General features: G+C 55.6%; 7 protein-coding genes across 7 annotated transcripts; 2 read left to right on the forward strand and 5 right to left on the reverse strand.

Moving 5' to 3' along the window:
* Positions 1–534: 534 nt before the first annotated feature.
* On the forward strand, positions 535–4,556 carry SPSK_06894 (SH3 domain protein; the record flags this gene model as incomplete). The annotated part of the gene is made up of 6 exons (XM_016733566.1): positions 535–841; positions 1,157–1,615; positions 1,754–2,389; positions 2,481–2,554; positions 2,637–4,421; positions 4,494–4,556. 6 exons carry the CDS (start codon positions 535–537, stop codon positions 4,554–4,556), a joined length of 3,324 nt encoding a protein of 1,107 aa, XP_016590499.1.
* A 1,446-nt stretch (positions 4,557–6,002) lies between these two features.
* Positions 6,003–6,740, forward strand: SPSK_07931 (uncharacterized protein; the record flags this gene model as incomplete). The annotated part of the gene is made up of 1 exon (XM_016734584.1): positions 6,003–6,740. One exon carries the CDS (start codon positions 6,003–6,005, stop codon positions 6,738–6,740), a length of 738 nt encoding a protein of 245 aa, XP_016590500.1.
* A 271-nt stretch (positions 6,741–7,011) lies between these two features.
* On the reverse strand, positions 7,012–7,794 carry SPSK_07902 (uncharacterized protein; the record flags this gene model as incomplete). Its single annotated transcript, XM_016734555.1, has 1 exon — positions 7,012–7,794. One exon carries the CDS (start codon positions 7,792–7,794, stop codon positions 7,012–7,014), a length of 783 nt encoding a protein of 260 aa, XP_016590501.1.
* A 789-nt stretch (positions 7,795–8,583) lies between these two features.
* On the reverse strand, positions 8,584–10,695 carry SPSK_07172 (solute carrier family 45, member 1/2/4; the record flags this gene model as incomplete). The annotated part of the gene is made up of 1 exon (XM_016733839.1): positions 8,584–10,695. The coding sequence occupies one exon, from the start codon at positions 10,693–10,695 to the stop codon at positions 8,584–8,586; it is 2,112 nt and encodes a 703-aa protein (XP_016590502.1).
* A 944-nt stretch (positions 10,696–11,639) lies between these two features.
* On the reverse strand, positions 11,640–13,718 carry SPSK_07185 (sorting nexin-41; the record flags this gene model as incomplete). The annotated part of the gene is made up of 3 exons (XM_016733852.1): positions 11,640–11,735; positions 11,809–13,188; positions 13,269–13,718. 3 exons carry the CDS (start codon positions 13,716–13,718, stop codon positions 11,640–11,642), a joined length of 1,926 nt encoding a protein of 641 aa, XP_016590503.1.
* Positions 13,719–14,334: 616 nt separating this feature from the next.
* On the reverse strand, positions 14,335–14,652 carry SPSK_08165 (uncharacterized protein; the record flags this gene model as incomplete). The annotated part of the gene is made up of 1 exon (XM_016734805.1): positions 14,335–14,652. One exon carries the CDS (start codon positions 14,650–14,652, stop codon positions 14,335–14,337), a length of 318 nt encoding a protein of 105 aa, XP_016590504.1.
* A 45-nt stretch (positions 14,653–14,697) lies between these two features.
* SPSK_07271 (uncharacterized protein) lies at positions 14,698–16,568 on the reverse strand (the record flags this gene model as incomplete). Its single annotated transcript, XM_016733935.1, has 2 exons — positions 14,698–14,826; positions 15,060–16,568. The coding sequence occupies 2 exons, from the start codon at positions 16,566–16,568 to the stop codon at positions 14,698–14,700; spliced, it is 1,638 nt and encodes a 545-aa protein (XP_016590505.1).
* Between the last annotated feature and the right edge of the window lie 45 nt (positions 16,569–16,613).

Raw genomic sequence — 16,613 nt, forward strand, 5'->3', positions numbered from 1 at the left:
TTTCGAAGCCTTACCCATTTTGGTGGCGGGCTAGTCGATCACTGGTCCCGTTTCATCCTGGTCAAACCTCCTTTTCGTTGCAATTTCTCCCCTGTCGTTTTCCTTGTGAGGAACCCGCCTCCTTGGCCCACAGCCCTCGACGAAACGATCCCTGAAAGCGCAACCGGGTGCACAAGAAAGACCGACCTAAAACGTTACGAAGGCTGGTGATTTTCAGAAACACTTCATACTCCAGAAGAAAGAAACAAAAAAAGGGGGGACAAGTAAAAAAGAAGCACCACAACGGTGCAACGTGAACAAATCTCTATCCATCCACCCTGGTGCTTTGGCGCTCATGCTCTGTCGCATGCTCTTCTCCCTGCCACCCGCTTTAAGCACAATTCTGCCCGGTCCACTTCGACAGGGGCGCAAAGCAAGGGCCCAACTTGACTTCCCAGTTCGTTTTCGAAAAGGAGGCCGTTTTTTTCTTCCAAAGTAAGGAACACGGACGAATAACCGACAAAGCAGTTGCCAGTCGAAAGTACGACGTACGGAATGCCCCGTACTCCAAAGCCTTACGAAGTACAGAAAATCCTCCCAGACCCTCAGCGACCCTTCCTTACCCGTTATTTGGATTTGGGGGCAATCCAAGACCCATTCCCAGCCTCTCCATACAACTCTCTCTTTATGCCGTCTCGTATTCACCAACATGACGAGACCTGGAATGATTCGCGCCGGTACGTATTTCCAGAGAACTGGACGGACGCCGTACCTGACCCAAATTGCGGTGACGAGGGCGAACAAGGGGACAAGGGAACTCAGAAACGTCTTGCACAGGACCTGGTTACAATCTTGTTTACCAGTCTGCATTGACCTTTTGCGCCCTGTCCGCCGCCCTTGACTCCCCTTCCTCATCCTCATTCCTGCGATTCCTCTCCCGTTCTCTCCCCGTTGACGTCCCATCCTCCCTACGTTTGGCATTTACCCACTCTCTTTTTAGCCCTGTGGTACCACAGATCACCCCTGTGCATTACGGGGACAGGATCGTGGGAAACAAACGGGAAAGGGAGGGCAGGTACCGCTGGGGCGCATCGCCTTATTTTCCACTCCCCCCGTCGCATCTCTGTCGCTAACCGCTTTTTTCTCTTATTTTTTTCTCGTTTTGCACTCGCTACAGACACAATCGATCTCCAAGATCGTGACGCGCCGTCCGCCAAAGACCACACTCAAATAAAGACATCGACCGGCACAAAGGACACATTGTCGTCTTCGTCCTCGACCCCCTCGGACCAAAACAACCTTCATCTCGCCTCTCACCAAGCCGAAACCCTTCGGGGCGTGGCTGCGGAAACGGCACAAGACCGGCGCATATCGTGGACCGGTTCGAATTTGTCTGACCTACACATTTATGGGAGCGACCTTGCCGCCGATATTTCCGATACCCTCAACCTGTCACGCAGCCTGCAGCAGCCTGCTCCCAACCACCTCAGCATGACGGGGCACCAACAGCAGGATGCGCTCGCCATCGCGCAAAATGGTGGAGATGTTGTCGATGAAGACATGGAGGATATTGACGACGAGGAGCTGGAGGACGACATGATGGACAAAATCTCTAGCTCGCCCTCAATCGAAGATGGTGCGTACACACAAAGCCCTGACTCGCTTCTCCTTTCGTCGGCTCGCGCCGATGCCTCCGCCACCGCTTGCGCTGCATCTCGCTCTTAGGGTATTGCGAACGAGCAGACACGAGCTGGTGGCAGTCCGTCAGGACCAGATTGTTGCGATTTGGCAAGGCCACTGCATGCACAAAAGATTCAACCCCTCGCGCCCGTATCGGAGAACACAATCCCTCTTCGAGTGTCAGGGAACAGTCAGGCATCCAAAACGCCTCCAGTGTCTCCGGACGGACCTGCTTTCCGCCAACACCGTCGTCATCGCAGTAGGTATGATACGAACGAGAACACGCCGCCGTGGCCCCTCAACTACGACAAACGCAATATCGGCCCGCTCTTCGACCCAGCCTGTTCTTTCACCCGGTCTCCCGCTAAAGCAGGTTTGGAGGAGAATGGCTTTTCGAAAGGCCGCGACCTCTGGGATGTTTCCGACGACGTATTCGATGAAATGATGATACCATATTATCATGACGATGACGACGGTGATGACAATGCCAGCGGCGGTGCTAGCGCATTAGATACCCATGACAATGACGTTAAATTTGTGATTTCCGGTTGGGGAAGTGAGTGCTTACACAACATAGAGGACATCGATTTCGAGTTTGTTTACGCCCTCCATACCTTTATGGCTACGGTCGAGGGTCAAGCAAATGCGACAAAGGGAGACACCATGGTCCTGCTTGACGACAGCAACAGCTACTGGTGGCTCGTTCGGGTGGTCAAGGATAGCAGCATCGGTGAGTTGTGACCTAGCTACCTTCTGTGCTGCTGTGCTTGTGCATTGCGACAGTGACTTGTATGGAAGCTGGAAGCTAACGCATTGCCTAGGCTACCTTCCTGCCGAGCACATCGAAACACCGACGGAACGGTTAGCACGACTGAACAAACACAGGAACATTGATGTACGTGCGGGACAATTTGCTCCAGGCCACCAGGAACCACCACATGACAGTAGCCTGCAGGTGTACTAACAGTAGCAACCAGCTATCCGCGTCTATGCTGGGTGACCAGGCCGAGAAGACGAAGAACCCCCTGAAGTCGGCAATGCGGAGGAGGAAAACAAAGACCGTTGCCTTCGCACCACCGACCTATGTTGACTACTCCGACATCGACTACTCGACAGACGGGGAAGACCTGGAGGCCGAATATTTTGCTCAACAACAACAGTCGCAGCAGCAGCAGCAGGAATCGCAGGAAGAGCACAAAGAAGCAACCCAATCCGATTCACAACAGCAGGGTCAGCAGGGTCAGCAAGCAGGGGCTATGGCTGGTAAGGACGTGGCCGACGAAGAGGATGAGACGGCGAGGGTCGAGCCCTTGAAGCCCCGCGCACCCAAAGAAAACGGCAAAGCTGCGGCGGACGGCAAGACAGACGACGCGAATGAAGACGGCACGGGCAAGGGCGGCTTGACCAGGACCAGCGAAGAAATCTTTGTTGTGTCCAAATCTGAGACGCCTGGTCCGAAGAAGACAAAGGACGGCACGGTTCGCGACTCGTTCTTCAAGGACGACACAGTCGAGACAAAGAAGATCACCTTGACGCCTAATCTTCTGAGAGACGACAGCGCGCCACGAACGTCCTCGGAATCCAAGGACGCGAAGCAACGCCCGAGTCTCGACCGCCTCGACAAGGACATTAACAGTCTCCTTGTCAAGGACGACAAGAAGAAAAAGGACAAGAAGGAGAAAGACAAGAAGGCGGGTGGCTTCCGTAGCCTGTTTTCGAGAAAAGACAAGAAGCGGGGCGAGAACGACGACGACGAGTCGTTTGGAAAACGGTCCATGGACGTTGGTAGCGAGGGTACCGAGAGAGACCTGGACGAGGTGGAAGAGGAGGCCGCGGAAGAAAAGGCTTCGTCTCCATCTACCACAGCCGCGCCGCAGCAGGGGCCACAGAGGCATCCGAGCAAGCTCCAGAAACAACAACCATTGGGCCGCATCGCCGAGGTCTCGCCAACAAGAAATCCATCCGACGGCAGCACAACACAAAAAGCCAATGGTAAGGACACTACCGGTCCCTCCTCTACCCGCGCACGGGTGACGCGTCCAGAAGCGAAGCCGGAATGTGCTGACAATGTATCTTTAGCCACCATGCGTATGGTCGATCCCGACGGTGCAGAGGATAGCAACAATAGCAACAACCAACAGGGATCTACTGGTAACACGGCGGCTTCACAAGCCACCCGGCCACTGATGGTCACAAAGGCCCCTGCACGGGCGGTCCTAGACGAGTTTGAGTCGGATGAGGAAGCTGGTGTTCTTGAGCCGCAACACCAGGCCGCCGTTCATGACGAGGAGCAGAAACGGCCGCATCCCGAACAGCGTCGCCTGGAGCAACAGCAACAGCAACAGCAAACAAGGGATGTGCCGCGGTCGGGAGACGGGTCGTCGGCATCGCCTGTTCAGGGGTCGCCTGTCAACGCCAACCATCCGCCTGCGCTCATGGTTGATACATCAAGCCAGGAAGAGGAGGAGGACCAGTCATCGCCGATTTCGTCACCATCGCCTGAGCTGGTAGGCTCCGAGGACCGGTCTGGCGGCAACCACTACGCACAGGACTCGATCACGACGTCGACGTCGACGACGACGGCCAACACTGCGACGTGGAACGACGCCAGCCTGCGGGCCTTCTTTGACTCGGGTAATGACGTCCGCGACCTGTTGGTGGTGGTGTACGACAAGTCCGACGTTGTGCCGGCGGGGCCGGACCACCCTGTGGTCAGTACGCTCTTCAAGGAGCAGAATACCAAACTGGCCGAGATTACGACGGTAAGTTGTTGTGTCATTGTCTTGCTTCCGTCCAGTTTTACCTTGTGTGAACGTGTCTGACCGTCTTTGCAGCAACTGGACAACATGCTCGGCGACTGGCTGGCACGAAAGCAAAGACTACGGGGCACCTTGTAGTGTTTTCGGCTCGTTTCTACCGTCTGTCTCGGGCTGCTTTCGTCGTCCCTCGTCCGCCCTCCCCTTCTTTCAAAGCTGTTCTTTCCCTCGCCTTATACCTTGACGCCATATCATGTCATTTTTTCCGGCTCTTTGTTACGTGTATGATTATTCCCCCACTTTACATTGTTGCGGAGTTCACTCGCTTTGGTTACCTAAGCCGCCTATTTATTCTTTTCATGTTTGATTCAATTTCTATTCGTTGTTTTCTTTTGTTTGTTCGTCGCCTGTCCTGTTATGTCACTAGGCGGATGCATTCTCCTATTTTCGGTGTAATTTTACTCTTGTCGAACAAGATGCATTCATGGTATAACGACCGGCTTTTGTCTCGGCCGTGTTCTCTTCTATGTTTCAACATTTCGCCCTCCTTCTTTTCCATTTTCTCTTCTTTCTTTCTATGTCCTTTGTCCATTTGTACCAAGCTTACAGGGTCCTTTCCTGGCGTATCACAGTGCACTTTGCTGGTTCAAATAAATAAAGAGAAGCATGAATGTCTACAACGCAAACTCCGATGTGCATGCAATGACGCATTTGCACGTTCACGATACAAACACGGCTGTTACGCCGAATGGAACATTTGCGAGCAAACACCAAGCAGGCCACTACCAGACAGTGTTGGCAAGCTCTTCGTCACACGACTCACATCCTCAAGTTGGGCAGTTCAACTTGCGTCAGGACACACTTGTACACTGTCTTTGCAGTCCTAGTTGCACGGCCCCGTTTTAATTTCCTTCTCTTTTCTCGACAGATCCTAACATCGAGACGGTCGGAAAGACGGCGAAAATTCTTCGTCGATTGACCCTGCGAGATAAAGGCGTTGCACAGGTACGCAAAGCTCATGTTGTCCTTCCAATCTGCGACCTGCAACCTGCATTTCATAAAGGATGTGCTAGATAGACGGGGGGCAAACACCAGTGAGGTTGTGCAACCCGTCAAAAGGTGTACTGGACGTCTTGTGCAGCAATGGTGAGTCCGACGTCGCGTCATTCGCACAGCAAACTAAAAATGTTTCGAATGTCAACGATCACCACCATCGTCGGACAGAACGGCACCAAAGCCGCAGCTGTGTACATTCTTTGTCGAGAGCAACCGTTACCGTCATTGCGACGTAGCTCTCGTTGAGCTTGTGCTTCGTTTCGTCGTGCATTGCAGTGTCCGTTGCCCATCGGCTCATCTTGCTTGCTCTGCTCTCCATTTATCACACGTATATATTATGAGTCGTCTTCTCGGGATTTATGACGGCACATCACCAGCCTCTCCTTTCAAGACCCTGCATTCTCTCGGCTCTTCGTCAACGCTAGATGAACCGCGTCTGGCCATCGCAGCTCCTTCCACCGCCTCCACGCTCGCTTGAAGCTCCATTGCTCTTCAGTCTTCCACCATCGTGCTCCTCCACGGTTGTTGAATATGAGACTGATTATCCCTCTCGCCGTAGCGGCCGGCTCTCTCAGCCCCGTCGCTGCCATTGCTGTCCCTCTGCCTCTGCAGCCTGCACGGGACTCGTTCCCGTCAGCCCGTGTGCCTACTACCGCTTGGTCCGATCGTCCCGGCCCACTGCGTGCCGAAAACACCGAGGACACCAGAGCACCCGATGCGCTGCCGGGCCGCCGCATTGGTCGTCTTGGTGGCTATAGTCGGCAGGACACGGCTGTCGGCAATGCGGTCGAGTCGCTTTTCGTCCATGTCGTCGTGGTCTCCACAACGACAAGCACCGAGTTCCAGACGGCCACGACCACGGGCACCATCACGCCAACCGCCAAGCGGCCCACGCCGCTGTCCACCAAGTCGCCTACGACCTCCGCACCGTCCAGCTCCTCGCGTACTTCGTCGCTGTCCTGCGACCTGCGGTACTGCGATGCCGGCACGTCGTACTGCGAGTACTGGGGCGGCTACTCGTCCTTTGATGTGAGCCAGGGCCGGCCGATCCCAGGCGAGACGCGCTCTTCCATTGGCGTCTGCAGCACACGTGCTTCGCCAGGGCCAGTGGACTCGACCACCACCAGCTCCAGCTCCAGCTCTCGTGCCGGCGGCCGTAGCAGCAGCAGCAGCAGCAGCAGCAGCTCGGCCGCCTTCAGCAGCAAAGATCCCCTCGACAGCATCACCTGCACGTCGGCAATCAAGTCGACTGCGAGTGTGCGTGCTTAGCCCTATACAGACAAACAGCGTCTGGTGAATGATTGTTGGAGCAGGAATAGCAACAGAGCAGTGGAAATCGGGATACAACAAAGGGTCGGGGAGATGGAGTGCCGTCTTGTCACACAATAAAATCAGTAGTTGAATTTAGTTCAGAGAGACAAACGTTTTCAAATAAATATGATTTATTGACACAATTTCCACGGTGCACCGTGACAGTTGGATCGTCCAACAGAGGCCAATGCAAATGCTGTCTGTACCTCCCCATCCCCCTGGGCCTCTCTCAAGCCGCCGGGCCGCCGATGGTTGTGGTGATAGGGCCCGACTCAATGTACACGCCCGAAAAGTAAAAGTCCTCGTTGGCGTCGTTGTAGCCCGAGCGCGGCAGCTCCAGGACGCCCAGGTGCCAATCGGCGCCGTTGGACGAGGCGGACACCGACACAGGCGCCACCACCTGCTTGAGCGGATCGCCGCCCTCCGAATGCCAGAAGCCGACTTTGCCGGCAAAGTCAATCTCGTACGCCACATTGTGCCACACGTCCGGCTTCCACTCCGTCTTCCACTGGCTCTTTTGGCTCACCATCCACTGCAGGTTCGGGTTGCTCGTGCCCTGCTCACCGCTGATCCAGCCGTACTTGAGCTCCGTAAAGTGGCTCTCAAAGAAGCAGATCTGGTGCTCGCGGTTGACGCTCGGCGCGTTGGTGTCCTTGCGCATAATGGAAAAGTGGTAAAACACCTTGCCGCTGGCAATGGCCGCCTTTGTCTGGGGGATCAGTTCCGTGCGGCGCATCGTCTGGCCGTTCCAAAACGACGTTGAGTCGAGCGTGAAGCGCGCGCCCTGCTTGCTCACGGTGTCGTTGGGGTTCTTGTAACTGGGCGACAGAGCAATGTACTTGTTGACGGTCCCGGAGCCGTGGATGTAGTACTGGTAGGGGCCGACTTGGTTGGACCAAGACCAGGTGTTGAGGTCGGCGGCCGAGGACAGGTCATTGAAGCGGCCATCCCAGAGCACGGCCGCTTGGGCAGCTGTGCCTGCGAGCAGCAGAAGGCTGTTAGAGAGCTTCATCGTGGCGAAGGTGATGGAGTGCAGTGGCCGGATGGAAAGTGAAAAGAATTTACACGGAGGAAGATCTGCCTTGACGATCTTCAATTGCAGACTGAGAGAAACCCGGGAAAGCAATGAAGAAGTATGGCGGAAGAGGAGGAGGGTGATTTTCGTCTCGGCAACACATAGGGGCTTAGGATCGTGACAAGGGGATCCATTGTACCGTTCCTGTACGGTACGTGATTCCGCCTCAATCTAGAAAAGAAAGACCGAATGCGCAGTAGCAGATCACGAGGTCTAGAACGGGACACGATATCCAGACGAGTATGGTAGCCAGTGTGTTCCAGCGTCGTATTTCTCCTTTTGCGTCGCTTTTGTCTTTTGCGGAAGTTTGCTGCCCGTTTGTGAGTGGGCCGTATCGATATTGGATATAAACATTTTGTATAGTATATGCCGTCGAGTTGTGGTTCGCGGCGGAGACTTTGACTTTAGCCTGGGGAGACACGGGGCGTGGGAGAGGGGACATGGAAGAAGGAGTATTGAAAGGGAAACAAAAGAAGAAGAAAAAGAAAGAAAGCCTCGAGAAACGAAAAGGATATTATTATGTTAAATACCGCAGATGATGTAAAACTTAAAAATACTAGTACAATCGAGAATAAAACAACAAAATGTAATTGTGAAGTTTAAAATGTATCAAAAAGATATAAAAACTCCAAAAAACAATGAAATTGATAGAAACACGCCTATAACACAATAGGGACAAAAAATGAACAAAATCGGAAACAAAATAGAGCGGATGCAGTGCGCCGTCTAATACTCGAGGCCGCCACCGAAGCTCGAGTTGCGGGCGACAGTAGCCCGGTCCTGGCTGGCCCGCGACAGCTGCTCGCTGCTCATGCGCCGCTGGAGGGTGGCGCCGTCCTCGCTGCCCGTGTCGCTGCCGATTGTGTTGTCATGAACGGCCGTGTAGTAGGGCCCATCGGCACCAAGATCGCCGACAACGCCGGCATCGACGTCTGGCTCGTCTTGGATCTTATGCACGTAGTAGGCGGCCAGCAGTACCGTGACACCGCCGAGGGCCATGACGACGGCGATGCTGTGGTCGCCGGGTGTACCGCGGGGTTTCTGGAGGAACTTGAATATGATGCTGGAGCCGACCGTGGCAATGATTTGGGGCGCGGCAATGGCCATGTTGTGGATACCCAGAATGACGCCGGCCTGGTCGACTTCTTCATCGTCATCGTCGTCGTCGTCGTCGTGGTTGCCAGCATCGCCAGCAACATCACCGTTCTCACCCCGAGCCAGACGGGCCGCCTGCTTGCGGGCTCGGATCTGGGCATCGCGATTGCTGATCTCCGCGCTGATAATGGCCCACGGCGCCCACAGCGTGAGCGCCCACGTAATACCGACGAGGCCGATGAGGAATGTGGCGGCCGCTACAGAGCGCACCAGCACCGTGCAGAACATACTGCCAGAAAAGAGGAGCAGCGACAGCATCCATGCACGCCGCAGCGTGAGCCCGGGGATCACAAGGTAGTCCAGCCACGACTTGGTCTTCTTTTCACCGCTGTGGTGGTCCCGTCCACTAGCGCCGCCAGCTGCACCGCTGTCGACTACAGAAAGCTGCTGTGGTCGGCCCTGCTGCTGTCCCTGTTTCGGATGGTCGACGTGTCGGCTATCGTAGGTGGGTGCGATGAAGAAGGGCAGAAACACGTTGGTGCAGAGACTCGTAATCGAGTAGATGAGCAGGGCAAAGGTGCCAACGCGTGTCGCCTGCTCGTACAGCCGGTCCAGCTCCTCGGGCGTCATGTGCGGGTTCGCCTCGAGGAACGGCTCGACGTAGATCTCGCCAATGTACGACGACGTGTAAAAGAGCATCGGGAAGAAGCCCACCCACGCACAGAACTGCACTGTGCACACCTTGTAGATCTGCGGCGGTAAGCGGCGGATCGATACAAAGATGAGCTTGAAAAAGGGGACCACACCCGGCTTGTTGGGGGGCGGCGGACCCTCGAGCCGGGGATCGCGCTCGCGGACAACAACGCAGGTCAGGACCACGGTGGCGCCCAGCGAGACACAGGCGATGGCGCAGAGGTCCTTGAACTGCGTGCCGCCGAGCCACCACAGGAAGCTGGGCAGGTTCAAGTAGCCTGCAACATAGCCGATGATGTTACCGATGCCCGTCATGCGGCTGGCCATGGCGTTGGCCGACTCCTGCTGGTGGGCGGGCGCGCAGTCGACAATAAACGCGCGGATGGCCGCCTGCACCGTGTTGATGGCAAAGTCCAGGATGTAGACCCACAACACGGCGGCCACAATAATGGCCACGCGGACGCCGTCGGACGCCGGGTCGACACCAAAGACGGCGTGCAGCGGCATGGACACCATCTCCTTGACCCATGCGAGACACAGCAGCGAGACAATGGTGGCCGCCGCCCCGCCCAGCATGAACGGCTTGCGCTTGCCCCACGGCACGCGGCAGTTGTCGCTCAGCATGCCCACGTACGGCTGCACGAGCGTACCAGACAGCGGCCCGGCGATCCACACGAGCGCCATCAGCGACTTGCTGAGGCCCAGGGACAGCAGGTACGGCGAGCCGTTGGACAGCTCGACGGACCACGCGATCTGCAGGCCGGCCAGGCTGATTGTGAGCAACGTCATGTACCAAACGGACTTGGTGCGCTGCCACTCATCCTCGTCGTGGGGGTCGGCGCCGCTTTGGGGGCCGCGGTTGTCCTCAACGTCGACGTCGCCGCTGTTGCCGGCGTCAGCTCGCGCGGCACCGTCAGAGTCTACCGCATCGGGCGACAGAAGCGGCGAGTGTTCGTTGCCAGCATCGTCGGTGGCTGTCCCTGCGTTACCTGCGTCGGCGTTTCCTGCAGCGTTCATCGGATCTGGGGAGCGGTCTAACGGCGACGGCATGGGACGGGAGGGACAGTGGACAGTGAACGAGGAGGAAGGGTCGGAATTGTATATACACGCGGGAGGAGGGATGAAAAAGGGTCGTTGGATAACCGTTCACAGGTTTGTTGCACCATCAGATGTCAGAATATCGAGATATGCAAAGGACGACGGAAGAAGAGGAAGTATGTCGGAGCAGATAAGCAATTATGACAACGGTCGGAGGTCAACGAAGCTAAAGCATAAGACGCAAGGTAAGACGAGGGCCTTGGATGTCGTGAGATACGCCTATGCGTAGCGGAGACTCGTCGTAGTCGGTCATTCGTCAACTGGAACAGAATGGTGGTCGCTTGTTCAGCCACGAGACCATCGTGAAATGGGCGGAAAGGAGGGGGCGCGGTTGGTGGCCAATGTCTCATACGTTAAGAGAAGGAGCTCTGGCGGAGCCTGACGACGGCTAGGGCAGGAGCTCCCCACAGTGGAGGATGGCAGCCGCTATCCATAGAGCCTAGAACACAGTGCTTATACAGTACATACGAGATTAATAGCGCATGATTCTGCTTACATTTAATAATTCACACTGTATTTCCATCTTCTCCACTGTTAGCCTTCCCATTCACGAGACCATCGATCATCGTATCAAAAGCATCAGCTCATCAGCTCATCAGCTCACAGCTCGAAATCACTATGATGCGATGCTATTTTCGGTTGATGTGGATGGGCAGCAAAATCAATTCAATGATAAACTATGGTAGCATTATCATGGCGTTGCCGTACAAGGCTGCATTACAACCGTCAGACCATGTCCGCCTGTCCAGGCAACCTAATAAGCAAAACAGTGCAAGATAATTCATCGAGAAGTAACAGTGCGACATCGAAAGAGTATGTGTAGTGGGTAAAAGAAATGCAAAGCAGAAAAAGTACAAGGCGTGAATCAGTATGCGCCATAGCCTTCCTAGGCCCCATTATTCCGGTTCGATCTTGTCGACTTCCTGGCGCGCCTCCTCCCACGTTTCTCTGTTCTTCTTGGCCCACTCGATCTGGCTCTTTGCATAGGCAAGCTGTAAAACTCGTTAGCATTTTGTTCTTGTGCCCGCAGTAGAGCTGTGCCAGAGGCTTCGTGTGTCAACGTACCATGTATCGCTTGAGATCGTCCTCCTTCTCCTTTTGGAACCGCTTCAGGTCACGCAGCACGTTGGCGCTCGCGTCCTTGACGTCCTGGGCAGACGCTACTTGGGCCTGCTCCAGCTGTGCAATCGATTCGCGTGTTTTGGTAATCGTGTCACGGCGTGTCCGTTCTGGGTCGACATCCACGACTCCCTGCACCGCGTGCCGAATCGGCCCAAAGATTTTGTTTGTGATCGAATTGCCGCTGGCCACTTTCTTGTGGCCCGGGTTGGACACACTGCGCTCTGGCGGTCCGTTTTTGGCCGAGGGAACAGACGAGTAGTCGCCGTGTGTCGGCGGGAAGTCCGAGTCGATCGAGGCCGTGTCTTCTTGGCTACCGTCCCTGCGGTGATGCTGCCCAGACTGGTCTCTTGAGCTGTTCGACCGCCGTGGCGGCTGGATCTGTTGGCTGCCGCTGAGGTACTGGTCGATGCGCCGTGCCTCCGCCTCGCTGCGCTCCAGCTGGTCCAGGAGTGCCCGCTTCTTGTTCAAATCGTCATTGGTCATCTCCTGCTGGACACGCTTCAGGATCCGGTACCGCAGCACGCTGCGGACCACACCCGCAAACTGGGCGTTCTCGCGCATTGGCTCGGCGAAGCTGGCGCCGAGTGAGCTGGAGAGCTCTTCCGTTGCTATGTACGAGGAGTCAACAGCCTGGCCAATCCGCTCAATGGCGGCTCCCAAAGTCGGCGCTGTCTCTGATAGCGCAAAAGCGTTGTACCGAGCGCCGAGCTCGCACTGGTCGGACGCAAGGGACGACAGGTGGCTGAGCGTGCGACGGTTGACCTTCTCCATTGGACCCATAAGAAGCTGCTCGAGCTCCTTGATTGATGCCTCGAAAGATGTGAAGTACGGGTCGAGATCCTGCTCTGTCAGCTGGCTTGACTCTGGGGGGAAGCGCGCCAGAGAGCCGTCGATAGTAGGGACACTCGGCGTCCCGGACGACACCTTGAGCTTCGACGACGCCGCTGGGATGGGCAGGTAGCTGTGTGCCGGAGTCGGGTTTGCGGTGTTGAGAGGAGGCGCTTTGAGGATGGACTTGGGAATCGACGCAATGGGATGCGAGTGCAGTACCTCGTTCCAGCTTGCGTTGGGGTCAAGAAACCGCCACCAGACACCATCCGTCCGGATCTGCTCCATGCGTCGGCAACGGTTGAGGAAGACGGCAAGCATCCGCTTGCGCAAATCAATGATCTGCTGGTCTTGCTTGGCATTGGTCGGATTCGCAGCATAGTCGGCCATCGTGTGCTTCTCGGGTATTGGGGGAATGATGAGGGTCGGATGCAGCCGTGTCAGAGCATCGCGTAGGGTCGCAAACTCAGAGTATCGCCGCCGAACCTCGAGATCCTGTTAAAGAGAAAGTAAGAGTTAGCTTCGAGCAACACCTCCATCAAAAAAAAAGTCACAGAGTATGCTGTCCAACTTACACCTGTCCGGATTGTGTACACGATGTAGCGCCCACTGTTCTCTACACTCTTCCCCGCATCCGTGATGTATATGGGGGTTTCTGGGTTTTCGTAAAGAAGCTGTTCGATCCGGCTGTCGTAGCCGCCGGGCTTCCGCCGTGGCTGGAGCTCGCTGTGTGACACAGCAGCCGCTTCTTCTTCCTCGTCATCGTCGCTCTCGACGTCACTGGTGGGCTTGGCGTAGCTAGGGACGTCTTGTGCTTCATCAGAAGTGACTGACGACGCATCGAAGTTGGGGCCTGGTGGCGAAGCAGAGGTCAGCAGAATGTCCAAGTGAGGCGGATATTGGGCAAGGAGCGAGGGCAAGGAATACTCACGAGAATCTGGAGACGCCGGTATCGCAGACGAGCCATATGAGTCTCGACGATCAAAGCTGCTGCCATATGGGTTGTTGTCCTCGTCGTTCCACATGATGGGCAACCGAGTCTTCACAAGCGACGAGACAAGTATTGAAAGGGCCGGATGTGCGGTATCGTGCTCTCGGAATAATAAAATGGATAATCGGTGAAGGGTTGTCGAGTGAGATCGTCGTCAAAGGCCACGGTCACTGAGGCTGAGGTTGAGAAATTGTTGAGGACGTTTAGATGTAACAGCTAAACGGTGGCGGGGGGCATAGGTGAGGAGGGGTCGTCAATAATGGATAGCTCGGAGTTGAGCTTCAAACGGAGCAGAGGGCAAGTAAACAAGGTGCCGTACCAGAATGTCGTAACAATGTCGCGGACGCTGCACTCAGATGCAGAAATGGAACAACCGCGAGCGAGACAGAAACGTGGGAGAGTTGCGACAGCAAAGCGGTGCCCACCGAAGCGTTGCCCTTACTGATGAACGTTTGAAAGCAGGAGGAACCGGGCCAGTGGATCCTACCTTCCCCAGCCTCTTGACTTGCCTCGCGCCTTCCCAGATATGACGACGACCACTGGCACGTCGGACCCACTTTTTGTTTCTGGGCAGGAAACACAGCACCAAGAACAGGCACCCGCCAAAACGTGGTCCATTGAGCACACCATTCGAGATATAACAATTTGCTCTATTGACGACTGTTTCCTTTGCCATGCCGTAAACCTTCCTCAACAATTGGATTTTCTCCCTGAATAATCTGCTTTGCTATCTTATGCTTCATATCGTTCTCTGTTTCCGGCGAAAAATGAACTTTCTTAGCCGCTTTAAACATGTTCCCCCGGGCAGCTCCCCGAATCGTCACGAAACCGCCAGAATGCGGTGCTGTCGCTGCTCCCATCATCTCCTCCTCTGAGATGCTCCAGCACTGGCCTCCTTCGTTCCTGGCTTCTTCTCTCCAGAGTGTCTCTGTTGCGGCGGCCAGTGGCTGCCTCGCATGACCTGTCATGGCTCGTTATTTCTTTGCGCTGGGTGGAACTGGACTGGTAAGGCGTCACGGCTTATCATCCTTACCGGATTGCCTCAGTTCTGGGGCAATTCCCGTGCCGTCCGTTGGGACGGTACTTATGGCGAGGATATTTTCCATTCGGGGAATGTCCTCTCCGTTTCTTCTCCTCCGCGTCTGCAACAACATCTAGTGCTCCAAGAGCCATGGGTATCAGCGGAGCGAGGAATCTCAGTCGGGACGGTCTTTTGTCCTCCACCGGCCGAAAATTGTATTGCGAACTGCTTCACGTGTTAGAAGCTGCGATGATTGAAGTGTCAAGAAACGTGCTCTACACAAACTCACCGATGACTGTCTGAAATTGAACTTCGGCTGGGGCTTCGGCTGGATTCTCGGCGCACTGGACGTACTCTCCTCACGGTGATGTCTTTGACATCACGTCTGTACCTGCCATCCGGGCGGCGCTGGTAAGTGTCCTTCGGCAGCCGCAAAGTATCACGCCGGACTTGTGTCTCAGTTTTGCTCGGCTTAGCTGCTGGCCTGCGACCGTCCCTCCTATATCCTCGCCTTTTGCTTTTCTTGTGGCCATTGCCACGTCCCACAGAAGTCTCCGACGGCAAAGTTATCTCAGACAGAGAGGAAGCTTTTAGAAGGCTATCGGACAAGACCCGATCTGACAAGGGATCAGATATCGTACGCGCACGTCCCGGCGGCGGGTGTCGGTGTGCGCGGGACAACATCGACTGCTGCCCGGTGCTACAGCTCGTATTGAGTGTGGTCGGTGAATCGGGTTGGCCACGAAAGGCCCGGGTGGCCATTTGGTGAGGCGGCACTTGAAAGCCAGGAGGGGCTGCCGGCGGGCCATAGCTTGTCATCTGTGGAATATGGTTTGACGGGTACAGACCAGGAGGGCCTGGGAATATTGGAGTTCCGCCAGTGAAGACGGCGGGTGGCGCTTGCCCGTGAAGCGGTGGAGGCGGAGGAGGGAGGATGGGCATGAACTGTGATGCCGTAAAGTAGACTGGCTGTGACTGCTGCTGACACGGAACCCCGGGCGGAAACGGCTGGCCAGGAGGAAACGACTGGTTCGGTGCAAAAGGAATCTGTGAGCCGCCTTGCGGTGCCTGTGGAGACGGAGGCTGGTGAACATGCTGTTGCTCAAACTTCTGGCCACTCGGCTCCCCGGTATTCACGCCAGCTGGATTTCCTACCACCGGCACTTCTTCTTGTTGTGCTAGTTGTGGTTCCTGTTGCTCAGCGTGCTTCTGAATTGGCTGATTTGCCGGCTTTGGTTGGGGCTGTGCCTTTGCCGGAGCCTCTGGAGAAACCGCACAAGCGAGGAATGGACTACCTATCTGAGGACCATTGAAATTCAATACAACAGTTGGGGACTGGGTAGCTTGGCCAGGAGACGAGGTATTCTCTACTGCCGTGATCGGCGGAAGCTTCAAGGGAGATTGGACAGGACTCTGTTCCTTCTGCGGCGGTGACGATGGCCCCGGCGCCGGCGGCGGAGGCGGTGGCTGAGCTGGCTGCTCTGGGGGAGGAGCGGGAGCTTCCTTTGGCTGTTGCTCTTGGATAGGGGCCTGCGGTTGGATCTCTGGCGGAGGCGGCTGCACTGGCTGTGTTGGTGGAGGTGGCTGCTGCGGCTCCAGGTCGTCGTAGTCCGAAATAGACATGTTGTCCAGGATTGGCCTCATCACAGCATACCAAAAGACCATAAATAGAACAATCGGGACAATGATGGACATGAATATAATGCCTGCCTGTTCGGCGCTGGTGTAACAGCTCCAGCCATGGCAATCTTGATCGTTGGGGTCTTCGAATCGTTTGATGGTATGGCTGCGTGCCTGTGAGGCGTTAGTGAGCTCTGTAGTTTTGACCAAGGGACCATTGGTCCATTGTAGAGGTGGTGCCATCCTGATATGGCCTCCAGTCAAGTTGAGGCTGTATCAAAGTTGGTG

This window comes from Sporothrix schenckii, assembly GCF_000961545.1.
Source record: "Sporothrix schenckii 1099-18 chromosome Unknown Cont41, whole genome shotgun sequence".
NCBI classification, from domain to species: Eukaryota; Fungi; Ascomycota; class Sordariomycetes; order Ophiostomatales; family Ophiostomataceae; genus Sporothrix; species Sporothrix schenckii.